Source organism: Solanum dulcamara, chromosome 2, assembly GCF_947179165.1.
Source record: "Solanum dulcamara chromosome 2, daSolDulc1.2, whole genome shotgun sequence".
Classification (NCBI taxonomy): Eukaryota; Viridiplantae; Streptophyta; class Magnoliopsida; order Solanales; family Solanaceae; genus Solanum; species Solanum dulcamara.
The window spans coordinates 59749155-59768874 of NC_077238.1; the positions used below are offsets into that span (position 1 = coordinate 59749155).

The window sequence follows — 19720 nt, forward strand, 5'->3', positions numbered from 1 at the left end:
TTCAAAAACAGTAAAAATCTCAAAAAAATGATTGGAATAAACATAAATATTCAAAATCTTTTTAGGTATTTCCCAAATCGAAACACCATAACAATGCAAAATCAAGAATATGAAAAGAAAGGTGAAAGTTTGAACGATTAAACTTTCTTGAGATGAAATCGATGAGAGTTTGAACTTGAGGATGAGAACTTTGAACTCCAAAAACGTCTTTTTTCTTGAAGAAAGGTGAGTTTATGGAGGTTGATGGTTTTGGAAGATGAAGAGGCGTTGAAGAGAAGTGGGAGAAGTCGGAAGTTTAGAATGAATGAACTTTTCTAGAACTTATTTGAATCCCGAGGGTCTTTTAAATATATTAGATTGTGAGATGTCATTTTTAATATTAAAATTTATTTAATATTTTAAGTAATGGTTAAATATATTTTTATAAATTTGTATTTTATCATCAAGTTTTTGTAAAGTTTAAAGAAGCCCCTAACCCTACAACCCGGTTTGTAAAATATTAAATAGGTCCATAACCCCACAATTCAAATTTCTAAAATATCAAATAGGCACATGACTCTACCACTTTTTCACCTTTTCTAACCTTAACCCTAAAAAATAAATAAATAAAAAAATTAAATGGCTATTTTCTAAATTACTTGTTGAAAGTGTCCTCAATCCAATTAATCTCCATACACTTGCTCCATTGTAATTGTTTTTTGCAATCGATAATATAATCTTCTTTTTTAAAAAAGAAAAAAACAATGAATTTTAAGTTTAAAGTTCAAACCGTTACTTCAACCTGAAATAAATTTGTAATATTATTTGCAAATAAAGTTAAACAAGCATATTCAGTTTCATAATTTGTTGGCATAGAAAAGCTATAAAATCGTCAATTATCACTATATAAAAAATGGTCCCCACAAATCATCACTTCATCAAAACTGATGTGGACGATCCCAAGCAGAGGGAGCGAGTAGGACCCAAAAAGTGAGGAAGACTCTGACATATCAAATTCTCCAACGTAAGTGTCTGTTCAAAAGTAACTTGTCATCTTCCACGACACAGCTGAATTCACCCACGAGGAATTTGTGTTCACGCACATGCTTCAATTCTGTCACTCTGATACATTACCGCGTAATCTGAACACGTTCTTTTGACCCACAATTTTCTACACCTGCTTGACAGTACACTCCGCAAAGCATATATATATATATATATGTATTAGAGCAGCAAATGCTAACTATTATCATCATCTTAAGCAATTAACTAATCACTTAACCCCATCAAATTATCTTGAAAATTGATAACTGAATGGTGAAATCCAGAAAATCATCTGATTTATCATCCTCTTTTTCGTTATCTTCGTCTAATTCGTCGCCAAAGTACAAAGGAGTGCGTAAGAGAAAATGGGGAAAATGGGTTTCTGAAGTTAGATTACCCAATAGTAGAGAAAGGATTTGGTTGGGTTCTTATGATACAGCCGAGAAAGCTGCCAGGGCATTCGACGCAGCCCAATTTTGCTTGCGTGGCGATCCTGCCAAATTCATGAATTTCCCGGATAATCCGCCCGAAATTATTAACGGAAGGTTTATGAGTGCCGCCGAAATACAGGTGGCCGCTGCCCGGTTTGCCAACTTGAATCCGGAGCCCCGGGATAGCATTTCGGGTCCTTTAGATAATTCCGATCTTTCTTCTATATCGTCATCCTCTTCTTTATTGTTACACCTGGAGTGTCAATCTAATTCGGTGGTCCAAGCAGATGGTGAGATGACCGAAATGACCCTTGATTCTGGATTTGCAGATATGTTTCTCTCGTTAGAAACTGCCAATAACAACGAGTATGACCTTGGGATGTTTTCGGGATTTGATGATCTCGCCGGTGACTTTTTAATACCGCCGTTGCCCAATATCGACCCTGACGAAGACAACTATGATGGGTTCTCTTCACAGGGATCATTACTTTGGAACTTCTGAAAGTTTTTTAAAGATTTTTTGGGCAAAGGTGTAACAATTCTAGATTTTTTTTTGGCTCTAGAAATGCTGCCTCTTTTGTCCTTTTTAAATTTAGGAATATTCTTTTATTTCCTTTTTAGTTCTATGTGGCCATCAAGAATTTTGTATAGTAGGCTCCATGGGTTCATTTTGTGGTACAAATCAATATACAATAAAAGTTATAAGCAAATGAGATTTTCTATGTCTTTTGTGAATCATCCAATTTGTTTTGCTTCTTACCATGTAAATGAAATTACATCTGGTACCATGACACATATATATTGATTTTTTCAAGCTTTGCAACGTAGTATAGTTCAACATCTGCTAAACTGTTTCATGCGTGCAAATAAAATTTGTAACTTAATTATATTGTTGTAGTTTTTTTTCTTCTTGTTACTACTGGTACTTAAATGGAAATATACTCTTCTTTAGGACAGTCCAGTGCTAATCAAAAAGTAACAAATTAAATTGTAGTTATCAACCGTTTGAATATCATTGTCGTTACTATATTTTTAATATTAATTAGAATATATGTTTAGATGATCTCCTCTCTGCCTATATTTAATACTATGTGCTCTCTTTAAAATATAAATAATTGTTGTAAATAAAGAAAAGTAGATGTCCATATGGTAAAAAAATCATTTCTTTATGACTTTTAGGCTCATAATAAATGTCATAAGTATAGCAAATTTACTCCTCCACATCTAATTAGCCTTATAAATTTCTTTCATTCGCAAAAGGTTGAGATAAGAATATTGAAAGGAAAGTTACTATATATATATATATATATATATATATATATATATATATATATATATCTTCCTATTAGATCTAATATACTGTTTTTATTTTATAACATGTGATCAACACGAAGTCTCTTATAAGGTATGTTTCTAAGATATAATTGTATTTATTTTCAAATTCTAAACACAAGTATACATTTGAATATTTTTAGTTTTTATGTTCTCTAAATAATATAAGGTGTCAGTAGACTTTATTAATTAACGAAAATAAATTTTCTTATTACAGAATACTATATACGTTATTCTTAATTTTCAGTGGTTACATTTTATTTATTTGATCTAATTTAACTATTGTTATAATAGTTTTCATCATGTCGAATTTCTTGAAATTGGAGTTTGTGGCAGTTGATATTTCTGGCAAAAATTATCAATTATAGGTACTCGATGCTGAAATTTATCTAGACGCTATCTTGGTGCCAATATTACTAAGGGTAATGTAGTACAGAATCAGGACAAAGAAAAAGCTATGATTTTTTGTCGTCATCACTTGGATGAAGGATTAAAGGCCGAATATTTGACAATGAAAGATCCACTTGAATTGTGGACTAATTTGAAGGAAAGGTATTACCACCTTAAGATAACGATATTGGCAATGGATCATTATGAATGAATACATTTATGTAACGACCCTTTTGGTTGTTAATGGAGAAATATTTGTAAGAGAAATCGGGCGATATAACTTTTAGAATAGTAAGTTGAAAATTTCAAGTTAGGCAAGTCTTGAACGAAATTTGAGTGACATAAGACCTAGGAAAATTCAGAGAAAGGATTGGGTGGAACATCTAAGTGCGGTTGCTATTTTTTTTGCTAAGACGAAAAGGAGTCCATATGTCTTTTTGGAAGTAAATTCGGGTGAATTAAACTGCCGATATCAAACTTGATGTGAAGGAGTTGGTTTGAAACGTCAAGGTTCGAAGGTGTGTTGTGAAATGGAATTTTTTTGATTGATTTCCCGCTACAGCGGAGGGCATACCAGTATGGCGACAAAATTAACCACCCCTATAACGAAAGATTCCTCTACATCACCGTCTCTATAGCGGAATGGTCGCTATGGTGGGTTAAGTTGCTAAAAATATAAAAACAAAAAACTCCCCATTATCATCCAAGAACATTTTGAAAAAGTGCAGAGGTGATCTAGGGCAGTTTTCATCTGTTTTCATCGTAATCATTGGTTAAGGTACGCAAATTACTCCCTAACTTAGAAATTTGATTCTTAGACCTTAGAATCTATTGTGGTGATCTTAGGGTAGGGTTTGATTTGACTTAATGGTGTAAAAACCCTGATTTGGGTGCGGTAAGCATGATAATGGCCTGGAATTTAGGATTAGGATATAATCAAAATGTATTTAGGCCATTTGGGGTCTGATTATATGTTATATTGATATTTTATACATCTAGAATAAGCTAAAGCTTTATAAATTAAAAAGAGTTAAAAGTTTGTGATCAGACTTCTATAGCAGTTGCTTGATGCCTAAGTAGACTAGACTTAATTGATTTGTTAGGCTTGTCTCTAAATTGTATAATACCTTGTAAGTTGTCGAGAGATTGCACATATAGGCCTTCAAACACAAAGTTTAGGCATATGAGCGTGCGTTTATGGTTGTTTAAGGTGGTAATGGACTTGATTAACTAATGTTGACCTTATGATGATTTCTGGGTGTTATCCTAGGGGTGGTGATTTATGGGTAATTGAATTATGAGCTGGAGAAAACCTGGGAAGAATCTTTGGGGGTAGGTGATGGTTGTTTTGTTTCCCATTTGTGCTATATGTACTTGCTAAATGCTTCGTTAGTATTACTTATATAATGTATAGTTAGGGAAATAGAAGTAGTATAAACAGAATGTCAGCCTGTGTCAATCTCATTATATGAATATGTTTATTTGGGGGTACAAATATGATTTATTTTATTATGATTGTAATGTGTGATTGTTGGTTGTCCCGGGTACCACGCTTGGTACATATTAATGATTGACTTGGGTACCTTACCTGGTACATACTAATGGTTGGATCGGGTACCAATCCTGATATATACTAACGGTTGGCTCGGATATCACGTCCGGTACATACTAATGGTTAACTTTGATAGATGATATATCTTGGTTGGCTAGGGAACCACGCCAGGTACATTTCAGTTGGCTCGAGTATCACACTTTATACGGAATATCTATATGGTTGGATTGGTGCCACACTGATATAATTTACCAATGGTTGGCTTGGGTACAATGCCTGGTACATGTGACTGTTGGTGTGTGGGTTTCATGAGTGGACCAAATTTGTTATATTATATTTATCACATATTGGTCCTTAAGTGGTCGAATTGGTGTATTTAAGTGTTGGGGGTGGTTTTTGTGTAGATATGGATGGTATGTTAAATATTGTAGATGATGTTTCAGGGAGACATGGATGGTCCAGTTTACTTGATGTAGTGTTGAATCATGTATGGGTGGTTGTTGTATTTTGGTCATGTCTCAAGTGGTTGTTAAGTCAGGTTGTTGACTGAGAGCCTTGTTTATTTAATATCTTGCACTATATTTGTTTGTTTGGAAAATATTTGATAAGGGGATTGAGTCAAGGGTGGTTAAGTAAGGGTTTTGCATATGTTTCACTAAATTGACCAAAGGTCAAGGGCTAGGGTTGTTAGCATGATATCTTTAATGAGGTGATGGACCAGTTTACAGGGAGAGTTAGTGTAATTGAATTGAGGATTGAAATTGATTACGTAATTCTAGTGTTTGATAAGATGGTAAGGCTCAGGAAGCCTTCATGTGATAGATGGGTTAGGTTATGTCACGATCCAAGCTTGGCCCTAGGAGTGACACGACGATCGGAATTCCGAGGAACTCCAACCAATCCTCTTAGCATTCATCGTATTTATAAAGTAAGCATATACACCAGTAGAAGCATAAGTGGAAGATAAGTCTCAACAAAATCTTGAACGGAAAGAAGGCTCAACAATATGCCCGAATAAATGGAGCTACAATCAGAGATTTCTAAACATGCCTCTACTAAGTCTAGTTGGGGCTTAGGACATGTTCCTAGCTCACCAAAAAGTAAGAATCAAATCATAGAATTATAGGAAAGTCATTTATGTCACGTTTTTGGAACATGAGGACTCACCACCAATGATAAGCTAACAAGCAAATCTAGCCACGTATTGGAGGAGCGTGATCGTCGAAAACTACATTATGACATAATGTAGGCAAAAATATGTGTTAGTACATGGAATGCACTAAGTATGTGAGAAGCATGCATGATCAATAATAATAATAGAACATACGCAATATGAACGTGAGATGCATGACCAGTTCCTTGAACACATGAGTAAATCGTGAAAAAAACATTTAAAACAGTGTAATCATGTGGTGAATGCAACATCAAATCGACATAAGAGATCATATCATTGAATATTTTTGTGTGGGATAGGATCTTAACCGACACTTATGACCATGCGATCAATACATTGGAATCCAATTTTACTCTCACATCAAGAAGAGAAGTCTACTTGCCATGATAGACTCTGTGAGAACCATTCTTAACATCATGAGCAATACGTGGATCGACTAGCTAAGCCATAAAGGTAACCTACTGTGACAATGTTGTTAGGGATTATAAATTGCTACCAGGATTCCCTTGGGTAGCTACTTTGGCTACCGAACCAAAGCCCACCTAAAATTCCTCTTGTGCTTAGTCATTATCCCAACGAAATTCATGAAAGCATCATCATAATTTCATCGTAAAATAGTCATAGGAGTAGGTCATTACATGAGTGATTCATAGGAATCCATGAGACGGTGAGGAAATCCTTTCACCTTTTAAACATGAGTTGTGATAAAACCTTTCACAATCTTAATATCTTTCTTGAAACATCATTGAAATAAAATTCATCATAGTCATAGCTTTTCATAAAATACAACATCACAATTCACGATCATACTTTCATAAGTTCAACATTTATAATTGAAAATCAAAGCTCAATGAATGGGTCCATGTGAAATAAACTATAAATCATATATTATAATGAATTCATGCATGATAATGAAGTATAACGTAATATTGATTGAAACCAAATGACAAGGACCAATAACGAATTGACATAAAACCCTCATAAATTAGGTGAAATTGAATTGAGAAGTTTGAGATCTTTTGGGACCCAATGGATGGATGGGATCCATTGGTGAATTTCTCACATACCCTGAGAAATGGAGCCTTAGTTCAAAGGTTATGGAGAATTGGAGCCTTAGAATCCTTGATCCCTAACTTGCTTGAAGATGAAACCATTGGGAGAATATTTTAGAGAGAAGATTCTTTCAATAGATGATTGGGGAGTGAATGAGGAGAATTCAAATGGTTTGGATAGTTATATTCTTAGGTATTAGACTTAAAACGATGTAGTCTAGGGATTGAACCATCAAAATTGATGAAAATAACCCTATTTAAAATTATCAGCAGGAGGGTTCGACGAGGTGGTTCATGCTCGCCGACCCAATCAGTGTGTTGCTGATCTCCTCGCCCCTCGCCTAAACTCCCAGTTTCCAAGGATCACTTTTTCCAAACTTTTGGCAAGTCACTGAACACCCCTTTCCTCACCTAATCCTTCCCTTAGACTAGCCAAACTCTCTAACCCTTTTTGCGATCTAACCCTGCTTGCCCAACGGATTTAGCGAGTCGCCAAACCCACCTAACCTCACCCAACTTTCCCACAACCCAGCCAAACTTCTCTGAACAAAAGGGTAAACTCCAACTAGACTTGGTGAGTTACTAAGTACACTTTGGCATCTCGCTAAGTCTACTAGGAGAGTTTCAGGCTCCAATTTTCAATGTTTCTCACTTTTTAACTCAAAATTCAAACTATTCAACTTTCTCTATCTCACAATATCTCTATCTTGGGAACATTCATCCTTGAATGGTACTCAACTAGCATGAACGGAGGAGGAAAGGAAACATAGAATCCTAACATTAATGCAATATGATATTTGAAATGCATAAACCATGAGAATTTTATCCTAACATAATCATTGCTTCTAAAAAATCATTTTTATGAACATGCATACATATGAAAACATGAGAATGACTTAGACATGTGATTTGGAAGGAGTGATCATGGAAGGAATTTAGTACCTCTACTAGGAATGGAAGGGAACATATGAGGATATTATGATATCATATCGGCTTCGGCCTCTCATATAGCACGTTCAACCTCTTGGTCCCTCCAAAAAACATTAACAGATGCAAGTTCCTTATTCCTCATCTTTCGAACTTGCTGATCTAGAATCTCAACTGGAACTTCCTTATAAGAAAAACTCTCCTTCACACCCATACTATCCAAAGTCACAATTGAGCTAGAATCGCCAACACACTTCTTCAATAAAGACATATGAAACACTGGATCAATTGATGCTAACTCTAGAGGCAAATCCAACTTATATGCCACATTGCCAAATCTCCTTAAAATTTGATATGGTCTTACATACCTTGGACTAAGCTTTTCCTTCTTTCCAAAATGCATCACACCTTTCATGGGGGAAATTTTCAAATACACCCAATCATTAACCTCAAACTCAAGTTTCCTTCTCGTTACATACGAATAGGACTTTTGTCGACTTTGAGCGGTCTTCAATCTTTTGTATAGTAAGTCTAAATTTTTCCCTAGCCTCATACACCAACTTGGGACCTATCAAGGCAACTTCGCCAACTTTAAACCATCGTATAGGGGATCTACATCTCCTACTATACAAGGCTTCAAATGGAGCTATATGGATAATAGAATGGTAACTATTATTGTAGGCAAACTCAACCAATGGTAGATGTTCATCCCAATTTCCCTTAAAATTGATAACACACTCCATTACCATGTCTTCCAACAATTGAATTGTCCTTTCAGCTTGACCATCTGCTTGAGGGTGAAAAACGATACTTAGATTAACTTTAGTACCAAGACCCTTTTGGAAAGACCTCCAAAACTGATATGCAAATTGCGTACTTCTATGCGAAATGATAGACAAAGAAACACCATGAAGTTTAACCAAATCCCGAATATACATTCTCGCATAATCCTCAGCCGAATATGAAGTCTTAACAGGAAGAAAATACACCGACTTAGTCATTCGGTCAACAATAACTCAAATAGAATCATGCTACCTATGAGTACGAGGTAAGCCCATAATCAAGTCTATATTCAAATCTTTCCACTTCCAAGTAGGATTTTCAATATCTTGAGTGAAACCTCTTAATTTTTTATGCTCATCCTTTACTTATTGACAATTAGGACATTTGGCCACGAACTCCAGTATATCTTTCTTCATGCCATTCCACCAATACACTTTCCTCAAATCTCTATATATCTTTGTGGAACACGGATGAATAGAATAACGTGAACTATGAGCTCCAAACAATATCATTTCTCTCAACCTATGAACATCAGAAACACACAACCGACCTTGATATCTCAATACGTCATCTCTCTCTTGTGAGAAAGCCTTAATGTCTTTTTGGGCAACTTCTTCTTTAACTCAACCAAGGTAGGGTCATTATATTATTTCTCCTTAACATCTTCCATAGGAGATAATTCATAACCATTTTGAACAACAATGCCATCATCCTCTGTATCTACCAAGCAAATACCCAAATGAGCTAGTCTATGAATATTATGGACCAACTCCTTCTTCCCATTCTCAACATGAGCAACACTATGCATAGACAACCTACTAAGAGCGTCGATAACCATATTCACCTTACTTGGAGGTACAACATGCTCATATCATAGTCTTTCAATAATTCAAGCCACCTCCACTGGCGAAGGTTCAATTCCTTTTGGTTGAACATATATTGCAAGTTGTTATGATCAGTGAATACATTAACATGGACAACATAAAGGTAGTGCCTCCAAATTTTCAAGGCAAAAACAACCGTCGCTAACTCCAAGTCATGGGTCGAGTAGTTCTTCTCATGCACCTTGAGTTTTCTAAAAGCATAGGCTACCACTTTACCTTTTTGCATTAAAACGCAACGAAGACCAATCCTTAACATGGACAACATAAAGGTAGTGCCTCCAAATTTTCAAGGCAAAAACAACCGTCGCTAACTCCAAGTCATGGGTCGAGTAGTTCTTCTCATGCACCTTGAGTTTTCTAGAAGCATAGGCTACCACTTTACCTTTTTGCATTAAAACGCAACGAAGACCAATCCTTAAAGCATCAAAATATACAACAAACCCTTCAAAACCTTTAGGTAAGGTCAACACCAGAGCAAAAGTAAGCCTATCCTTCAACTCTTGAAAACTTTTCCCACAGGCCTCGGACCATTGGAATTTAACCTTCTTTTGAGTCAAAATAGTCAAGGGCGATATAATGGAAGAGAAGCCTTCCACAAACCATTTGTAATAACTGGCTAAGCCCAAGAAATTCTAAATATCAGAAGTAGACAAATGTCTAGGTCAATTCTTATCTGCTTCAGTCTTCTTAGGATCAACCATAATACCTTCACCGGACATAATATGGCCAAGAAAAGCAATCGACCTCAACCAAAACTCACACTTGCTAAATTTAGCAAACGATTGGAAGTCCTTGAGGACTTGTAACACAATCCTCAAATAATAGGCATATTCCTCTTCACTCCGAGAGTAGACTAAAATATCATCGATAAAGACAATCACAAACATATTCATATATTTCTTGAACACCCGATTTATCAAATCCATAAAAATTGTAGGAGTATTTGTTAGTCCAAAAGACATAACCAAGAATTCAAAAGTGACCACATCGAGTTCTAAAAAAAGTCTTCATAATGTTGCATTCCTTAACTCGGAGTCGATGGTAACCTAATCGAAGGTCAATCTTTGAAAAGTAACTTGCTCCTTGAAGTTGATCAGATAAGTCACTGATCCTCGGAATGGGATACTTATTCTTAACAGTTGTCACGACCTAGCCCCGTGGGCCGTGACTAGTGTCCGAATTGGACACTCGTATACACACCTATTACCTATAGTCAATCGGCAGTTAAATATGATATAGGATTTATATGGGCAGCACGTCATCTCAAACTGTCACTTATATATATATACCAAAATCACCTGTTTCTTGGAGAGTCTTAATTGTCAAAAATAAGATAACATAATACGTAAGCCAACAAGGCTTTCACTCCAAATGTAAACGTCCAAAAACATAAGCCATACTAGTACACCAGACAACATCTACATACAACCCACTCATGTGTCTACAGACCTCTAAGAGGATTAACAATAGCATATGACGGGACAGGGCCCCGCCGTACCCCTAAATACACAAATATATACATTATAAGGATTAGTACCAAAAGTTTAGGCTTCGAGACAATGGAGCACTTCAAACTCGTTGAGTAGAATCCTAAGCTGGCGGCTCTCCAAAATGAGTATCTGTACCTACGGGCACGAAACGCAGCCCCCCGAAGAAGGGGGTCAGTATGAAATATGTACCGAGTATATAAAGCATAAAATATCGTAAAGAAGATCACATCTGAAATAAAGATTCAGGAGTCAAGTATCATAATCAATAAATCACTGTACCTGTGTCTTATAAAATGAAGACATGCATATCATCATCATATATCGTACCTGGCCCGTTATGGGACTCGGTGTCATAATTATATCAATATATCATCATATGTATAAATATACCATACCCGGCCCTCTAGCAAGAGACTCGGTGAATAGAGTAGTGTACACTGATACCGTACCCGACCCATTATGGGACTCGGTGCCATAATCATATCGTCATATCATCATAATATCATATTATCATATCACGTACCCGGCCCTCTAGTAAGGGACTCGGTGAATAATGTAGTGGAATCCATACATGATAACATACCCGGCCTATCGTAGGACTCGGTGAATAATACCATAACAATATGCACGAATAAGGTATCATTAGCAACCTTGTGAAATTTGATCATTATCGGAGACTTAATAGAATAAGCAAAACAGTCCATCATTTGAAAACCAAGACAATAGTCATTATGAATCACACCAATTATGGATTATACTAAAATATGAATTATAACACAACATGAGTTATACCAACTAGGATGGCTGGAATCATACACAAGAGTCAAGACATAACAATATAAATTTTGAAAATCAAGAACGGTAGCCATCCGAGTATATCTACGAATAAGAGTTTCTTTGGAATTTAAGCATACGTCATTCGTTCGTTTCATATAGATCATGCCAAAAGAAGAAAATGTTAACTTTACATACCTTTAGCGTTTATACGTATATGCTGTCCAATATTGTCTCAACCTATATTAAAACGTTAAGCACTATGGTTAAGCTATGGACAAGAATAAAACGTAGTCTATCGTTAGTAGGTTATTTCTAAAAAACAATTGGACAGCACCTCCCCTATACCGCTCACTTTTCCCACTTTCAAACCAGCCATATAATCATCAAGAAACATCAACAATCCAAAATATTGACACAAAATAAGATTTATTATTGACAATAAGCCTAGAATGTTTCCACCCGACTCATGTTACTAAAGCAGTAAATTCGGAAAGCCGAGTACCTCAAGTTGTATCTAAATTTTGAAAATGAAAACGGCAAAACTGGACTTTATGACCTTCATGAAACATTTAGATCTCTGTCTTAAGTTTCCAATGCAAAAGAAATCCACTCAAAACGGATTTTATACAAAGAGATATCATCAAAACACTAACAGGTATACATGAGGGAATTTTGCAATCCAGAATCTGGACAGAATTTGTCTTATGATTCATCCTCATTTTTCGATATAATAACAGAAGATATAGACTACAACATAAACATAAGAGTTGTAGGTACGTGTATTATCTTTCCAAAACATATTTAATATCTAAATTTGAAGGTCTACACAATGAGATATTCCAGGATTACTACCAGCTACTCAATTCCAAAAACGGGTTTGAACATTCACAATCTTCATACACCTTTTTCCTCCAAATTCAAGAACAACAACTCATCAACAACATCAAAACAATATCAACCATTATTATACATCATAACTAAGCTCATTCCATCCATTTAAGCTACCTAAAATAACTCTTTAACCCATAAATCTCAACAAATCACCAAACTAGTTTATAACACTATTTTCTCCGTTCTAATCCGTTAAAACTCTAACTAAACTTGTTAACAATGAAAAAGAAACTTTAATATTACCTTAAATTTATAGCACCACATAAAATCTTCTCCTTATTGGATGATATCTAGCTCAAATTGAAGCCAATACGACGTACAACAATTTTCTCTTCAAGAGCTTTGAGATTCGGGGCTTTAATTGTGGTAGATGTTGGTGTTTCTCTCTAGCTTTCCCTTCTCTTACTCTCTCTGGAAATTTCCAGATATTTCTTGGTCTAAAGTATGAAGGAAGAGATAAAAATTAGATTAATTTCGTGGGTATTGGGCCTGACCCGAATTAGAATTGGGTTGGGCCGAATTCACTATTTAGTTTGGCCTATCAAACTTAAAACGTCTATATCTTATTACTCCGATATCACATTACGTCCCACGACCTATGGTTGGAAAGATATTTCAATTACTTACAACTTTCATTTTGAGAGTTTTCCCAAATTCCCAAATTCTAAAGAGGTTATCGCCTCCCAAAGTTGGCTTACCCGAAACGTGACTTTAAGAAAAAAAACATTTGATGGCTTCTACTTTGATTTGGCTCAAGGGTCCTTCTTGAGATGTATTTTACTTCACATAAATTATTCAAATAACTTGGCATCTATAACAAATCATGTCCTTTTAAAATTCAAAATTAAAAGTCCTTGAATTTATAACCGTTAGCTTACGAATAATCCAGATGCAAAAATACAGAATGTAACAATAGTGACCTTATCCAATTGCTGATAGTCAATGCACATGCGAAGAGAATCATCCTTCTTCCTCACAACAAGAACCGAAGCACCCCAATGAGAGATATTTGGTCTAATAAACCCTTATCAAACAAGTCCTTTAATTCCTTAAGTTCTATTGAGGCTATATAGTAAGGAGGAATAAAAATAGATTGTGTATCAGTAAGAAGATCGATAACCAAGTCTATTTCCATTTCAGGAGGGACACCCAAGAGATCATTGGGGAAAACTTTTGGAAACTCACTAACAATCGGAATTGTCTCAAGACTAGGGGCTTCATAATTTAAATTCCTGACCCGGACTAGATAATAGATGTATCCCTTGGAAATTATTTTTCTAGCTTTAAGGCATGAGATGAATTGACCTTTAAACACAGAATTATTACCTTTAGATTCTATGACTGGCTCATTAGAAAACTGAAACTTGACAACACGAGTTCTACAACATATGAGAGCATAACATGCATGAAGCCAATCCAATACGAAGGATAACATCAAAATCAATCATATCAAGCTCTACATGATCACATGAGGTAACTTTATGAAAACCGAGACCAAACAATTTTTATAAACCCTCTTAGCCATAATCAAATCACCAACTGGAGTGTAAACCAAAAAGGGCTCTATCAATATCTCGGGATCAACAACAAATCTCATGGAAGATAGGGAGTAACAAAACATAGATTAGCATCTGGATCTAATAAAGCATAAATATCAAAGTCAAAGACTTTTAATATACCTGTCTCAATGTCAGGAGACTCCTCTAAATCTTTCTTAGTCTGAAGAGCATAGAACCAGTTTTGGTGTTGATCGCCATTGGCACCCGCGGTACCCTGTGGCACCGAATGACCTGTAGTTTGATCTGAGCCTAGGGTCGACCACTACCTCTATAATTCTTAGCTTGATGACCCAGCTTACCACACCTAAAGCATGCATGCAAACCCGCTAGGCATTCTTCCTTATGGCTTCTCCCACACTTCTTGCATGGGGGAGCGACTTGACCACTTAGAGCTCCTCTTGGGACCTTAGGGTTCGATACCCTATTCTTCTCAAACTTTACATCCGGGGTGTTTAAAGAATTTTCGGCTAAATACCCTTGGTGATATTAAGGACGAACACTATTTCCATTCCTAGAGTGTAAAAAGTTACCACCATTGGTCCTTGCCCTTTTTAACTCTCTTTCCCTCTCCCTAAGTTTTTCATCCTTAATTTGTTCGACATAGGTCACGAGCCTCGAGATATCCATCTTCCTAATTAACATGGTAGTTTTGCACTCCTTGGACACCAAGTCCAACACCTGACACAAACTTACTCATTTGGGCTCTTGTCGGATACCATGAACGGAGCATATTTTGACAATTGTGTAAACTTGAGGGCATACTCCCTCATACTCATGCTATCTTGTCGCAAGATGAACTCTTGAATCTTAGACTATCTTAACTCAAGGGGAAATACGCGGTCAAGAAACACCACTTTGAACTCATCCCAAGCAATAGGATCTGCTTCCCTAGTTCGTTCCACCTTCCATTGATTAAGACAAATCCTAGCAACCCCTTTCAATTGATACACGACTAACTCCGCAATTTCCACCAGACTAATCCCCATAATTTCCACAATCTTATGAATACTTTCAATAAACTCTTGAGGGTCCTCATCGACCTTGGATCCATGAAACTCTAGGGGAATCATCCTCACAAAAAAACGAATCCTTGTAACTACCGTACCCATATTTGGATTCATGGGTGCAACTACCTCTCGATTGGCTTGATCTGCTCCACCGCTTGAGCAAGTACTTGAAATATGGCTCGGAACTCCACATGAGAGACTTTCTCATGCAAGGGATCATTTGGAAGGGTTTCTTCATGGAGGTATTATTTTGAAATCGCAAAGAGAAAGCATTAGAAGGAAAGCCTTAGAGTTCAACTCTATCACACGATAAAATCATGAAAGAGGTGGAATTTCCTAAAATGCCTCATAGCCTCCTATCCATAGATATAGCAAGATTCACACCGATGAATAAGATTTTAATAGATACGGCACATTAGAATCCCTAGGATACTGTAAATCTTGTACTTTGATACTAAGTTTATCACGACCCAAGTTAGGCCCTAGGTGTGACACAATGATAGAATTTCCGAGGAACTTCTACCAAGCCTCTTAAAATTCATCGCATTTATAAGGTAAGCACATACACTAGTAGAAACATATACTGAAGATAAGTATCAATAAAATCTTGAACAGAAAAAAGGCTCAACAACATGTCCGAAAATGGAGCTACATCTCATAGACGTCTAAACATGCCTCTACTAAGTCTAGTTGGGGCTTAGGACATTTTCCTAGCTCACCAAAACATAAGAATCAAATCATGGAAATATAGGAAATTTATTTATGTCACATCCTCAAGTATGAGGACTCACCACCAATGGTAAACTAACAAGCAAATCTAGTTATGTATTGGAGGAAGGTAATCTTCGGACCCTATATTATGATATAATGTAGGCAAAAGTATGTGTTAGTACATGGAATTCAATAAATATGTGAAAAGCATGCATGAGCCACAATAATAGGACATAAGTAATATGAACGTGAGATGTATGACCAATTCCTTGAACACATGAGTAAAACGTGAAAAAACATTTAAAACAGTGTAATCATGTGTTGAATGCATCATAAAATTGACATAAGAGATCATATCATTGAATATCTTTGTATGCAATAGGACCTTAACTGACACTTAAGACCATGCGAGCATAACATAAAATCCTTATGGAACTCTCACATCAAGAAGAGAGAGAATACTTGCCAAGGTAGACTTAGTGAGAACCATTCTTCACATCATGAGCTAGTGGATCCACTAGATAAGACATAAAGGCAACCTACAATGGCAATATAGTTAAGGACTATAAGTTGCTACTAGGATTCTCTTGGATAGATACTTTGGCTACCGGACCGAACCCCACCTAATAACCCTCTCGGTGTTTAGTCATTATCCTCACATAATTCATTAAAACATCATCATAATTTCATCATAAAATAATCATAGAAGTATCTCATTAAATGAGTGATTCATAAGAATTCATAAGTCGGTGAGAAAAGCCTTTCACCTTTTAAACATGAGTTGTGAGAAAACCTTTCATAATCTTAATTTCTTTCTTGAAACATCACTGAAATAAAATGCATCATAGTTGTGACACCCCAGATTTTTTTTTGCAAAGACTCGAACATTTCTTCACATGTGGGTAGACTCGGACCGGAGGAATTATATTTCTACACATGAGTTAGGATTAATTCCTAAGCATTTGAAGTGTGTTAGATGTATTTAGGGGTCATAAGGGATCTCTAACACCAAGTCGAGTCCAAAGAACTCCAATCCATTAAGTTTTCGGACAAGTTAGTATAAGGGTCAACTTCAAACGACCATATCTCCTAGGATATAAAGAATTGGGTGGCCCACGACCTACCAAATTAAAGGTCTTTGAGTCTTCTTTCCAACGCCACCAAGATTTGCAATTTTTGGAGTTCAAAGTAAAAATATATGACGATCCTAAGATGAACTAGCTAGTAGAGATTTTCAGGCCTGGTTGCAATTGCTGGAAAATTGGGCTTGGCAGCGCAGTGGCGCGACGCACCACTATCGCGCCAGAAACATGCCTCAGTAGTTTGGGCTCTAGCGCGGTGCGCCACTAAAAGGTGTGCAGGGTTTTTCAAACCAATTTCCAGAACCCAGAAAATATTGTCCTTGGCGCTGTAAGGGCGCGACGCGCCACTATCGCGCCAGAAACATGCCTCAGTAGTTTGGTCTCTGGCGCGGCGCTCCACTGCGAGGTGTGCAGGTTTTAGACGTAATCAGCCTGGCGCTGCAGTGGCGCGATGCGCCACTATCGCGCCAGGTGCATTTTTGCCTATTTTTCAGAACTTTGAGAAGGGGCAATTTGAGAATTTTCCCAAATTATATATGTATCCTCCTTGAGCATTTGGAGACACATTTTTCAGTCCCCACTCTCTCTCTAGAAAAGCCCTAGAAAACTCTCTCCTCTTCTTCTTCTTCTTCTTCTTCTTCTCTATTTCCAACAAGAAGAGTTTCAAGAGCTTCAAGAATTGAAGCCTTCCATTGAAGACCTAACATCAAGTTCCTTCAAAGTCTTCAAACAAGGTATGTAAGGCTAACCTAAAATATGGATTGATTTCTTCCATATGCCCATAGATATGTTGGTTAGGAGTTGCGAAAGAGTTGTACCTTCTAGAAAGGTTTTCTTGAAAGTTTTCCCTAAACTATGGAATGTGTTTAGATACAAATGGTTGATTGACAATTTTAATGACTTGAGTTACTAAATAGTTATTTTTCATATTATTAACTACAAATGTATCTTTGTATATAGATTTATAGGTATTGACGATATAAATGAGTTGAGTTTTGTTGAGAGTATGGGTTCATGTTTCATTCACTTGAACCCAAGATGAGATTTCTTGTCATAAATGTCTTGAGGTTGAGATGGATAGTTGTGTGTATATATGTATTGATTGGAATGAAAAGAATGAATTGGTTAGTTAAGAATATCCCTTTGCTTCTATAAAATAAACATAGGACCAAATAAGGATTTTGGAGTAGATGTTTGATGATTGATGTGATGATGATACTTGATAATGATGTGATGATAATATTTGATGATGATGTAAATGATAATATATGATGATGATGTAATGATGATGTTTTGATGACGATGTGAGTGATGACGTGAATGGTGCTTATTTAATATATGTAGAATGATTGATGAAGAGGTATATTGATGAGGATGTTATGTGATGGAGCGGATTGGAGTCTAATGTGATTATGTGATATGTGATTTGCATAATCTGAGTTGATTGGAGTCTTATGAGCATTTTGAAAATAAATGACTTTGAAACCATTTTTGCATAAACTATTTATACACTATTTTGAGTTTAAAGAGTAATTATTTTTATCTATGATTTGAAAAGAGTTTAAGCATGAGTTGAGTTGAGGAGTCATTTAAATATTTTGAACACGAGTATTTTGATTATAAATGAGTTGAGCATTTTACTTGTTAATATGTCTTATTGATCTCTTTAACCATGTGATTATGTTTGTATGAGCTTTGTCCCCTATTTATTTGATTCTATATGTGTTGATGTTGTTGAGCTAAGAAGTTCCTAAAATGAGCCTTTATATGAGTATGAGTTGATGAAGATGAGTTGTTAAATATGTTTTATTGATCTTCTTAATTATGTAGGTTTGATAAAGGATGTTATTTTCTTAAAAATGTTGCCTACTATTAAGTATCGATTTAAAGTCTTGAAGTTGTGATGAGTCTCAAAGATTTCTCAAATGGATGGAGGAAATGATTGGTTATGTCCATATGTTTCTATAAATGTGCATTTAAATTCTTTTGAAAGATATGATTGAGATTGATCGGATAGTATGATTGGAAGAGATTTGATCGTGATAGAGTTGATGAGCTGACAAGGTTGTAATGAGACTTGTCGATATGAGTTGATTGAGTTGATTGGATGTAGTTTTATGAGCATTGAGTCTTGAGAGGAGTATCGAGCACCGAATTGGGCAAGAGTATAGTCCATACTCGAACCCAATAACTGCGTCGCCAAACGTAGGGGGGATGGAACCGTTAAAGTCGGATGCTTCCCCGAGAGTTTTGTCCTGACATTATAGGACTTGGTTGGATTGGATCCATGATTTGTTGATTCGTTCATACCCTGTCAAAGTATGAACGGACGCGGCAACAACGTCGGTTTGTTGTACTTTCACTGGATCATAAGTGATGGTTGTCGGGTAAGAGAAGCTCCCAAATAGGTCTTAATAGTTCTCTGAGTCAGTTGAGTTGAGTGGCATGTGATTTGGTCCCGTCTAAACCATTTCTTATTAGACTTAGGACACTTGAGTGAGTTGTTACATATTTATTGAGTTGAGTCCTTTGAGTTGAATTGTAAAATGTTGCATAATTTAATTTGCATATTTATTGAGTTGAGTCCTTTGAGTTGAATTGTAAAATATTGCATAATTTAATTTGCATATTTACTGAGTTAATTCCTTTGAGCTG

At 36.0% G+C, this 19720-nt stretch overlaps 1 protein-coding gene across 1 annotated transcript; it reads left to right on the top strand.

Annotated features, from left to right (window-relative positions):
- Nucleotides 1-1217: 1217 nt before the first annotated feature.
- LOC129876261 (ethylene-responsive transcription factor ERF017-like) lies at nt 1218-2277 on the top strand. The gene has a single exon (XM_055951645.1). It carries the CDS (start codon nt 1294-1296, stop codon nt 1954-1956), a length of 663 nt encoding a protein of 220 aa, XP_055807620.1. The 5' UTR covers nt 1218-1293; the 3' UTR covers nt 1957-2277.
- The last annotated feature ends 17443 nt before the right edge of the window (nt 2278-19720 follow it).

Bases quoted from the DNA above. Each gene is read 5' to 3' on its own strand.
- LOC129876261 (XM_055951645.1), top strand. From the start codon at position 1,294: ATGGTGAAATCCAGAAAATCATCTGATTTATCATCCTCTTTTTCGTTA.